We start from the raw sequence: 12066 nt of genomic DNA, 5'->3' as shown, positions 1-12066 counted from the left end.
CAGCGGCTTACCAACCCTGCAACTGGAAGCATCGCCAGAGATAAAGTCCTGTCACAAAAGCAACTACTTTCTTTTTTCCTTCTTTTTACTGCAATTCTGTGTTAACTATTTTGCTTCAGGTTTAGGGTCAAAAATAATATCTACAATTACTGCTAGCGAGTCTGAGTCATTTTCCTGGTGCACGCTGGTGTGAGCCCACGCAGCACAGAGAGAGGGGAAGCAGCACTGACAGCCCTGGACAGGAGGTGAGGCGTCTGATCCTTCGGGGGGTTTGCTCAGGGGAGGATGGCAGAAAGAGGCTCCCACAGGTGAAAACATGGTAAGGGCTACAAAGGGGATGTCCTACCATGCGTGCCAACTCTTCTACCATTACAGAAACTTGCAGTTTTGTCTCTGACTTGTGCGTTCATGCCGCTAACTAAAAATCCACTGCCAACAGCCCAGATTGGCAAGCTAGGGTCAAATCTTGGAGATGCCACTGATGGGCAGTACAACCTGTTCTCCAGGAACTAGGCAAGTCGTACTCAATCATCCTCATCATTGTGCCAAATACCCACTGAGGGAAGAAGGATGGGGAAGGGTGGCAGGACCTCTCCCAAAGGCAAAAAGTCCCTGTCGTGCCTGGGGCTGTACACAGAAAACAAAAGAAAACCCAAGGAGAACATACAATAAAGCGTGCCACGCTCCTGTATTTCCTCTAGGTGATTTAGCATAATAATTATTACAACGTGCACGAAGAAAGAAGGCAGTACTTCAGTAACATGAAACTTCAGCGCCGCATCTGTTACTGAACTTTGCTCAGAGGTAAGGAGAGGCGACCAGATTCTGGGTGAATTATAAAACAATTGGGTGGCTAGGGAAAAGAAAGCTTGGAGAAGTTTAAAAACAAATTTCTCCCACGCAAACCCCAAAGCTACCACCCCTGTTATTATGCCTGCACACAAACCCAAATGATAACATCCAATTATTAGGAAGCTGATGTGAAGCACTGCAATGAATTTAGGGGGTTGCCTGAAGTTGCAGCTTCTCTGCTGCTTTAAGGAAAATGTGGGCAAGACAGAGACCCTTAAGGCACCGAGTATTTTGCCTCTTTAGTGCTGAATGCTGGCAGCTCCCTTGCTGCTAACACTGTTTGTTGCTTATGAAAAGCAGCTGTCTTTTGAGGTACTAATAATACCCGATCGTAAGTAATCTATATTTTCTGAAGTAGCCTACCTCCTTCAAGAGCAACATTCATACCATCCAAGCTGAAGCTTGATGGAGAATCGGAGGACTGATGGCTTAAAATACTGCTTTATGGGTTACCACAAACAGAGTTGAGAGAACATTTCCTAGCAGGCTTCCAAATTTCAAAGCAGGCTAGAGAGACAAGAAGACTCTGTAGTTCACGAGCATGTTAGGGTCTCCTTTTTCATAAGGTTCCCACAACCTTTCATTTTCTCCTTACACTCAGACTTCATGTTCAGGGCTGTTACTCCCTGCTTATCTCATCTGGATATAAGCGCACGGAACTTCTAAAACCACTGGAGCGTACTCGAGACGAGAAACCTGGAATTTATTTTCTGTCATATTAAGCAAATGAATGTGCCCAGACCGATACCACTGGGACAGCATGACTTCTCGTTCTCACATGGAGAAACACCTCAGAGATTAACTTCCTAGGAGGGATTTTTAAAAGCAAATTTCTTTTGCCACTGGAAACGCCACGTCCACTTTACGGTCAAATTTTCCTCACCTATTCAAATTCAATTTATTCAGCGTCTTAGAGTTAACAAGAAATTTCTTCCTTTACTTCCAGCAACCCTTTGAAGGATCCAAACAAAGAAATACTGAAGATGATTTTCTTTAGATTATTCTTTCTTTCATCAGTTACTGATCTGACAGAGAAAAACTAAAGGTTTTAAAACCTTCCAGCTACCACTTGCAAAGCTCCCAAAGTCTCTTTTGAGACAACCTTGTCCCAGACAACCCGGATGAATAAATTAATCAGTGTAATACAGTAAAACTTTGCAAGCAACATGAGAGGGGGACGAGCAATTCTTTGCATATAGCACGCAGACGGACAGACATTCGAGCAACGAAGCGATGTCCTACCTCTCCTTGCCGGTGGTAGTGCTTGGGAGGTTTTCTCATCTGCTCTAGCATTTTGCCCTTCTTACTGCTAGCAAGCGTCAGTCCCTGGTGGATGCCTGCGGATCTGTTGGTTGCCTGAGTTGGAGCCTCCCCCATCAGGGTGGACTTGATGGAGTTCACCTTGGCGCTGGAGCTGTCTAGCTGGGAGCTCTCCACGATCAGGACCGCGGCTAGTAAGAGGAGACAGCAGGAGCACTTATTCCACATCAGCATGATCATCTCCCCTCCCCCCAAAAGGATTATCTTTCTTTTTCTTTCTTTCTTTTTCTTTTTTTTTTTTTTTTTTTTAAGGCAAAGTAAAAGAAAAGAGAGGTGTAAAAGGGTTCGAAAAAATCTCTCTCACAGCTGCTAATAAGGCAACGGGTTTCACAGCCCCGCACTCAGGGAAGTGCTGTTCTGAGAGAGACGGGAGAAAAGCAATAAAAAAAGAACTCCCCTGGAAGAAAAAATAATAAAAAATTAAAAATAAAAATAGGTGTCAAGTCTATAGGCACTGAGCAACTATCGGGTCTGTGCAGTGGTGGCTTTTTCCTCCGGGTCCTTGAGAAGTCCAGGCAATTCTGTAGTGCCAGCGAGCAACAAGCTGTGAGGCAACTGCGCCCGGGCAGCTCCCGCCAGCGCAGCCCCCAGCACGTTTGCTCCAGCTTCAGAGGCAGAGCGAGCGAGCGAGCGCCTTCCCCCTCTCCTCCTCTCTCGCCGCACAAGCCAGCAGAGAGGAAACTCAAACCAGATCCAATCCGAGCAGCACCGGCAGAAGCTGGGCTTCGTTTTCTTTCACTCTCTCTCTCCCCCTCTCTTTACTTTTTATTCCCCTCCTCCTTTTTTTTTTTTTTTTTTTTTTCTGTCTTCTGCCTCAGCCTCTGCAAACAGTGGGAGCGAAATCGCTGGGTCTCCTCCTTCTCCTCCTCCTCCTCCTCCAGCCCGTCACCGCTGTGGGACGAGGGGCTTGGGGTGTGCAGGGGACCCCAGGGCAGGCAGCATACCCCAGGGGCTGTCCCCCACCCACGGCAGGGCCACGGGGCTGGGGACAGAGTCCGGCAGGCATCCACGCTGCCCACTGCTCCCCTCGTACCCATGGGGGGCTCTGGCAGCTGCTCGCTGCCCCCCAGATTTTATAGGCACCCCCAGCCCAGGGGGGACACCCTGCTCATCTCCCCCAGCTCCCACCTCAGCCTGGTGGGGCCACAGATGCTCGGGTACCCAGCTGGCTGCTGCCCAGGCTCCCCAAATTTTGCCAGCTGGTGGCCGACCCCCAAGCCCCATCACCTGGGTGGCTGTCACCCCCGGTGCCACAGCACCAGCACCACCTGATTTGGGGAAGAGAAAGGTGACAGACACAGGGGGCAAAGCCAGCAGGGCTGGGGTAAAGCCAGCTCCCACCTGGATTTTAAATTGTTCTACAGAGTATGGTGCTTGCTGTCACCCAAGTATCAGATGAGCTCACCTTTACTGGTTATGAAGTTAGAAACAATCTCATTAGAGCCTTAATTTCTGAAAAAAAAAGTAAATTTCTGAGTTTAAATTTTCCTTTTTCCTGCACTCATATCTGCAAGGAGGAAGAAGTGGCAACTAACTAAGTCAAATTAGAGCATTTGTCTTCCTCACAGCCGTTTCCTTTTTCCATCTTTGCTCAGCCTTCAGTAAATTACAACTCTGTCTTCATCTCTAATAATTCCTGACAACATTTGTAAGGGAATGTGTCTAGAAGTTCAGAAAGCAATTTGCAATCGCACAAGGCAGCAATAAAAGCCAGTCCTTTCCGATTGTTTCTGACTTGGCCTTTGACACCTAGCCCTCCCTGTGCTTCAGCCCTGCCAAGCCCCAAAGGCAGCGCGAGCAGCTCGCAGGGCCGCAGGAAAAGCTCCAAGAGATAATTTCATCAAGAGCTGGCCGTGATCCACACCACCACCACAATCTGCAGAAGAGCATCCACAGAGCAGCACCCAGCCCACACGGATGCACGTGAGCTGCCTACACACACGAGCACCCACCCACCCACCCAGGCAGGCTCATGCTGAGATGGGGAGACACGAAGCGGTGACAGCTCCCAGATTTGTCATCAATCCCGAATTTCCTCTTACTGCTGTCACCGCCTGACGTAGCCACATTTCGTGTTCTTGCTGGGGCCAGCACGAGCTGTAGCTCTCACCTCTTCCTGGCATTCCCCATAGGTGTCACGGCGGAGCCTCAGCGCTGACCTGTCCTGCTTCGTGGCTGGTAACAAATTCACAAAAATACAGCTTCTGCAGGTTTTGCTGCGTTCTGGGCTGCAGGACCACACACTGGCATTTTGGCTGTGATGGACGCTCTCTAAAAAAAAAATAACAAAATAAAATTAAAAAATCCACCCGTGTTTCTTTTGCAGAGGAAGCAAGAGAAATGTGTAAGTCAGCAATGGAGCACTGACCACCAAAGTCGCCTCGACTAAGGGAGGATTACAAAGAGAACAAAATAGGCTGATGAGGCACACAAAGAGAATCCATGACAATAAAAAAACACAAATGATGACCTCATGCGAGTACCATTCAGCTCTTCTTGAAATAAATGGACATGTGTGGTATTAAAGAGAGCCACACAGCACCTAAAAGGACCAGACTGTAAGCGTACTGTGTCTAAATCAAAGATAATATCCATTAATTACTTAACATTAACATTACTTAACAAACATAAACATTAACATTACTTAATAAACATAAATAGCAAACTGCATCCCAAATCCCTTGACGTAAATCAGAAAGTCCCCCAAAAAAACATACCCTACAGAAATGTGAAGAAAATGTGGTAGGAACGATCACATCTTTTCAGATATTTAAAAGCAGATGCCCAAACTCATTCCTTTAATCAGGCTGGATTCAGCTAAGGATGAAGTTAATCAGCTGGGGGGGCCCTTCCCTTCCCTGATGGTAACTACAATTCGGGTTTGCTACCACAGTTCTTGTGTGGTAAGGATAGGTAGTACTCAGAGAAACAAGATAATTGCTATTTTTTTTTTTTTTTTCCTTTTAATCAGCATTTAGCCCATGCTTCAGCCTGGTCAAATGCATCCTTCCAAACTTGGCTGTGGATTTCCTACGCTCCTCATTGCCTCAGTCACGTCCTTTAACGACAGAATTACTTGACAACATCTACTCAAATAAAATGGCACGGAGGCAAAAATCTCAAGGAGCATCCCTGTTTTCCAGATGTATGACTACTATGTGCTACGACCTAGAATTTCAGCGACATGAACAACTTCTAAAACACATAAGCATGCAACTACGCCTTCGTATCTCTCCTCAGATAAATTAACGTGCCTTGTATAAGAAAAGGAGGCTTGCCTTTTGTCTTATTTGCTTCCATAAACAGAAGAGACACAACGAAGCTTGTACTTATAGCCAAAGTAGACGCTCATACCCTGCAAAAATTTTGGAGGTTTCAGTGCTCCAAACACATTTCTGATTTACAAATGCTTTGGTGTTTAATTACACTTAAAAATTTAACGGAAAGAGTTGAGTGGCCTTAAACAAACAAAGATTTTCGTATAGTTTTTCCAGTTTCACCACTTTCTCTTGCCAAAATCAAAAACGGCCAAAAAAAGTATTTCCATGTGTTCATATTTTCATTGAGAATCATCAAAATTTTAATTGATTTTCTGCTATACATTTTTCTGTATGAAGTTGTGCCCCCCCCCCCCCGTTTATATTTTTGTCCAGGACTAGATCCATTGATCCAACTAGATCCATTGCAGCCTTTTTTTCTTTTTTTTTTTTCCCCTATGTTTTTTAGGAGGCAGAAGAGGGGATTTCATGTGGGTGGGAAAGACATGGAAAAGATGAGTAACCTTTTTTTTTTTTTCTCTTCGTTTTTTTTCCATTTTCCTCTGAAACTTTTACTTGAAATGAATCGTTTGGGGGAAAAATCTAGCAGAAATGAAGATAAAGGCAATAAATAAATGAAGATAAGAAATTAATATATTCAATTCAAGGACAAAACCAAAATACAATAAAATGAGGAGATCCTTTACCAGACCTCCTCCAAAGGGCCAGAATTGTACACTGTAATTGCAGAATATTGCAGGCCAGATTATAATCCTGCCTACTCTATAGAAACTATATTTTAAGCCACTTGACTTCAGTTGAACTGGTTTTGATTTATACCAGCCTTGGTTCAGCCTAACGTCCTATGTTTTTCTTTCCCTTAAATAAACAAAATTACCTGTTCTTCAAATTAAATCTGGTTTTAATTCTGTATAAAGCATTTTGGGATCCTTGTTGTATGAAAAACTTTCCCTGACATAGAGGTGTATTGTTTTTTGTTATTATTTTTTAGGTTCACCAGCTGCACTGAATTTCCATTGCCCCTTACAGCAACTCTCACAGCTTGGATATGGCCAACTCTCCTTTAGCACTGCCCCTGGGGCCTACTCTGTGCTTTATTTAATTTCTTACTTAAAAAAAAAATAATAAAAAAAATGTTATCAGGGCTATCGAGCAATAGCGAGTTTTTCTAAGACTGTAGCTCAACAGTACATCATTTTATTTTAAGTATATTTTAGTAGTTCCTTCCTGCCCTCTGTCCTCATCTCTATGTGGGGGTGCATTTTGGGTTTGCCTCTTTCTTTTTCCACTGCCTTTGTGAAGAGGGTGCAGGAACTGGGCATCGGGTGGGGACAAAGGGTGAAGGGAGCCCCTGCTGTGGCATTTGCCCCAAACACCTCATGTGCTGGGTCTGCAGCCCCAGAAAAGTGCCCAGAGGACTTGTTGGGGTGTGCAATACCCAAAAAAAAGCACGACAAATGGGTGTCAGCTCCAGAAGTGCACGTTAATGCAGTCTATGGACACCACGAAACCCTTCCCAGGTGATAATTCCATACTAGCAGCAGGGGAAGCACTCTTTAGAGCTCAAGCCGTGTTTCCACCAGCATTTTAAGGCCAGGGTGAGATCTGCTGCCCTGAGAGCTGGCCTGCTCAGCGCATCCCTGAGCACCGCACCGCAGCACACGCTACCAGCAGGGTTTGTGGGCCACGTAGCGAGGTGCTGGCGGCAGCAGCACGGCCGCAGCATCGCTCCTCGCTGAGCTGCCACCACAAACAAGCCCCAGCAGGGGCTCACCACCAATTTCCGAGCAGCCCAGCCACATCGAGAGGCCCCAGCTCACCTCTCTCCCTAAAGGTTCCCCGCTCCCCAAAACCGCCGGCGAGCGCGGCCGCTTGTGCAAGAGCCTCAGCAGGAGGCACGGCCGCAGCCCGGAGAGAGGCAGGCTCGCAGCGTGTGGCCCCAGCCACGGAAACAGGGACAAATATCCCAGCCTTGGAGCCTTGCTTTTTTGGGTCCGATCCCTAACGCCATGCTCGTCATGCGCAGGAAGGCGAAGGATGCCATAAAGCTGTTTTGAAGTCCGTATTTATGATTTTTGCTCCTGCTGATTCTTTTTTTCCAAAAAGATGAGTACTGAATGTTATTGTTATTCCTCATAAATAACTCCTTTTCTTGATTAAAACAGTCCAGGACAGTGTCACAGTTAATTAATGACACGGGGTGTGACTGGCTCGGTCACTCCCGGTTCGGGATTTCAATCAGCCCCGCCGATGACCATTAACCCTTCGGAGGGGGAATCACTGATTTCTTGAGGGGATGACAAAAGCAGAGGGAAACAAATCCCAGACCACCAAAAATAGTAATTACTGACCAGCGTTGCCAAATACAACAACCAGTCAATTACAATTATTTTAAGCTATTTGATTATTTTCTCCAAAAACTCTGATACATCACGGCACCGCATACAGCCGAGGCAGCAGGTGTTTTGGCACCAAGCGGAGGGGAGGAGGTGCTGTCCACACGGAAAGGTGTCAGCAAAGCTGCAAAAGATGTGGGTCTCACGCACCTGGAGCAGCAATGGTCAGGCTCCGGCCCCAGCACGACACAGCTCAGTGCCCAGCACGTGGTTTTCCAGAGGAGCCCGATGCGCACACACAGACACGAACTTGTGGTAGCCCAGAAAGATGCTTGTCTTGATATGGAAATAGCTGAAATTTCAGCGTCCCTCCCCGCAGCTGCGTATGTTGGAGGGTTGTTAAAACCATAAAAATACTTATAATTAGCCATTCTACGTACACCCATTTTCTTTGCGATATTCTTGGCAATATTGGAGCCGAATTACTCAAACTTTCCAAAGAAAAATAACTGTAAGGAAAATTCCCTTCTCAGGAATGAAGGCAGCAGAAAATTCTGAGGTCAAAAAGGGAATTAGAATGGAAATCATTGTGCAACCTTAGCTATAATAAGTACTGAGAAAGCCGATTGCTATTTATTATGTTTATCTCGTGCTTTCTGATAAACGCAGTCGCATCTGAGGACTCTGTGTCAAGCATATAAAACAGCAGCTGTAAACATATTGCTTTGGCTTGCAAACCTGACTTAAGCAAATGCTTCTGGAGCTAGGACATTGTATCCACAAGGGTGTAAAAAAATCTCACTTTCAGAAAAAGAGTAGACTCTGCTTTGCCTAAAAGTGAGATGGGGAAGGTTGCTTACTTCTCCGTACGATTGCTCAGTTTTACTCCTTGTCTTTATTTAAGACAACTACTCAAAGACAAAGAGACAAGTCTTCTAGAACGTAAACTCCTGCAAGCTTTTTCTAGTACACAGCCACAGAATGAGGACATAACATGATACCTGATAACATGATACTTAGCCACAATACAAAAATTTAAGCTGAATGTTCAGTTCATTGAATAGAGTCAAAATCAATCCTACTAGCAGCCTAATACAACTCTACTTGATAAAATAAGGGTCTCATAAAATAAGAGTATCACTTTCAAAGTTCCCCTCCAACTGGGTTGCGTTCTCTGAAAAAAAAATGTAGACTTTAAAAACAGTTGTCCTAAATAAGGGACATCCCATTTCTGTTCTTAATGACTTAATGTTCTAAAGGTCATTTCGGATCAATGTAACCCTTTTATCCTCACATGTATACAATAATCTACCATATATATATATAAAAAATAAATGTCTAAACAATAAGTAACTTTGAAAAAATATTTGAAGTATTTGATATTTGCAAGTGGGTTTCATCTCTTGGGTTATTTTTTTTTTCCTCTGATCTGTTTCATTTGGAACAGTTTTTCCATTGAAATGCTGACATAAAAGCTGGTCTCTGATCACCTGTAGAGGTGTGCTTTCCAGGGGATGTGATGGTTGTTGTGAAGAGAAATAACATCCTATATGCAATTTTCCCCAAAGTGGGAAAAGAGCAAAAAAGTATCCCACTCATCAGACAAAATAAACTTCAAGACAGTGCCACAGACAACCCATCTCTTTGCTCTGCCTGTTGTTGGAAGCAGACAGAAAAAAAAGAGGTCCGATCCATACTGGTTTAATGGTGCTGCCTATAAGGCTGGCAAACCAAATAGTAGCAAAGTCGAGAATTATGGCACTATTTTTTTCCTACATATTATCTTCTGAGAGGGCAAAATGAGGGTAGCCATTCAGTGAGCTATGCGGGCTGCATTCCTAGCCAGCTGCACGAGTGATGGAGAGCAACCGTGAAGCTCAGTAGCTGCAGATAAGGAGAATGCGTTGGGGTTTTTCTCTTGCACACGCATTTATTCTCCATTTTCTGGTTGCAGTGGTTTTCCCCCTTTCCTCTCAGCACAAGGAGAAGACAAAATCGATCTGAAGGGGAAGGAAGGAGATCCTATTCTCTTTGGTGCACGGCCAAGTGCGATAGAGAGAAGGGAGCCTGCTTCACTGCTCAAAACACAAATACCCCAGGGAGCATCTAAATTTATTCCCACTCTGGTGTTTGGTAATTCAAAGACAATGACTATGTAAACCTCAGCCTAAGCTTCCATCCCAAAGCTTGGCTCTTCCTAGCGCTGTGCTCCAGGGCCTGCGGTGGCCCAGATTCTTCCAGCCGAAAGAGTTAACGGGACTGTTTTTGCCAGCCTTACTCAGCAGATCACCCCTCCGAGCCTTGCTGGAAGAATTTAGCACCCGAACCTCAAGCAGTGACTCGAAGACCCCTGCCAAAGGAACTTGTGGTTTAAGCCCATGGACACTGATGGAGTTCCAAGAGGAACAGAACTGGTCCTTTGCCTTTTTTGCTGGTATCCACAATAGGCAGCTCTATTTTTCTGCATAACAAGGACCAGAATACTGAGCGGATTAGCTGCCAAGAAATGCAGAACAAACAGACTTACATGTTTTTCCCTTTATTTCCATCATCTGACCTTTGCTTTTTATGTCTTAGGAGCAAGCTGCAACTTTATTTACATGTTATAATCTAGATGAAATGCTAGCTTGTGTGTAGAAACTATGTGGACTTTGATCTTGGAATTTGATTTTCCTTTTTTTGTTATTTTCTTTTCAAAGAAAAACACGACGAATTGATGGAAACACTGAAATGTTAGGTTTTAGGATGACTCTCATTTCATATTTCTGATTCCTTCAGCCCAGGCTAGATCTTTTTGGGTTCCCTAGAGGCTTGAACCATTAGTTCATAGTTCACCATATTAACTTGCATCCTGACATAATAGGTACTGAAATGGCTCATATTGCCCAATTCAGTAATGATTTTGAATCCCTGTAGAAACACTTCACTGCAAGAAAAGGTGTTATTATCCACCTCAGAATCGTATAAAGTACCAGCAATTAGAGAACAAATGGGTAATGATTAGAACAGAACTCACACGATGAGAAACAGAGCAAAAATTAATAGGGAAAGGGAAAAGGTGCAAGTAGAGTCAAGAGGAAGAAGTAAATGAGAAAATAATCTAGGGATTTTTATGGATATTTTATAATAGGTTTTACTACCCCAAGATTTCAAACCTGCAGCTTATTACAATGACTTTTTTTTTTTTTTTTTTTTCATCACACTGATGAATTTTGAACATTTTCATTTTAAAAACTTGAATTTTAAATTCCTAGGTATCTGCTTAGGCTTGGCTCTGACTGCCTCTGTACAAAGAACACCTCACTTCTTTTATACTTCTTTTATCCCACACCATATGTCTGGCCAATACTATCTTCCTAATTTTACAATGAAAATTATTTGCTGCCGTGCTAGGATGTTCTTAATTTTTCTTGGTGAGGGATTTTCACCAAATAGCAATAAATAGTCTGCAACACTGATCAAGGAGGAGGTGATGAAGAAAGAAAAATAAAGTGCTAGTTCCTACATACAGTTTCTTATTAAACCAAGGCATCATTTCTGATGTTAATTTTCTAATTTAAGTGTAATAAAGTATATATAGATATTTATATCCACATATCACAAGCATACTCTTGTGATAAAATCCATGCTACTTTACCTAAAACTCTGAGCGAGAGAAGGTTCTTCGTGGGAATTCTATAAGCAAAGTGAAATTAATACGGATTTACTGTTACTATATCTGTATTATTTTTTAGCAGATGTATTTAAAAGATCTTCACGTCTTTTCTGTTATCTCTGTCTGCACTGGTTTACAGATGACCAGCAACTCAGCACTACAGGGACAGGAGCAGGAAACATCTTTGTGGAAATAACCCCTTCCCAACTTGCATGGTACTATTTTGTGACTATTTTGTGAACAGGCTAAGAGACTTTGCATTCGCTACCACCTGTGCCCAGCAGAGTCACTTACAAACCAGTTACACAATCCAGGTGGCTACTATCAGTGGTAGGTACTCACTCAGCAAAAGCCGCTGCCTGCTGTCATGCAGTCAGTGCCCAGGAGAGAAAATTCCTTCCTGGGAAAAAAAATAAATAAATCAAGGTGATTAGAAGCTCTCACACACATGTGCACGAGTTGACTATAATATTATAAAAGTTACCGTTCTGTTCCTAAACACTGAATTTACAGATGCCTAGCCAATTGCAGCAGCATTTGATAACCTTCTTATTCTGCAGCAACACTGATGTCACACCGGGTTTCGAGGTGGAGCCTGAATCATTTTCTGATCACGTTGATTAAA

General features: G+C 43.8%; 1 protein-coding gene across 2 annotated transcripts in view; it reads right to left on the bottom strand.

The window, feature by feature from the left end:
- Nucleotides 1-11806, bottom strand: part of DKK2 (dickkopf WNT signaling pathway inhibitor 2) — a 54240-nt gene extending 42434 nt beyond the window's left edge. Inside the window, exons 1-3 of one of the 2 annotated variants that reach the window (XM_084285804.1) lie at nt 11784-11806; nt 4283-4443; nt 2095-2303 (exon numbers count right to left, since the gene is read on the bottom strand). In XM_084285804.1, coding sequence (XP_084141930.1) covers nt 2095-2303; nt 4283-4295 — 222 coding nt within the window. In that variant the 5' untranslated portion in view covers nt 4296-4443; nt 11784-11806. Of the gene's footprint in view, nt 1-2094; nt 2920-4282; nt 4444-11783 lie in introns of those variants that run through there. The other variant, XM_084285803.1, reaches the window with a different exon arrangement.
- Between the last annotated feature and the right edge of the window lie 260 nt (nt 11807-12066).

This window comes from Netta rufina (assembly GCF_964035555.1).
Source record: "Netta rufina genome assembly, chromosome: 4".
Taxonomy (NCBI): Eukaryota; Metazoa; Chordata; class Aves; order Anseriformes; family Anatidae; genus Netta; species Netta rufina.
Note: the sequence above shows the minus strand (reverse complement) of the source record. Positions and strands in the feature narration are given on the sequence as shown.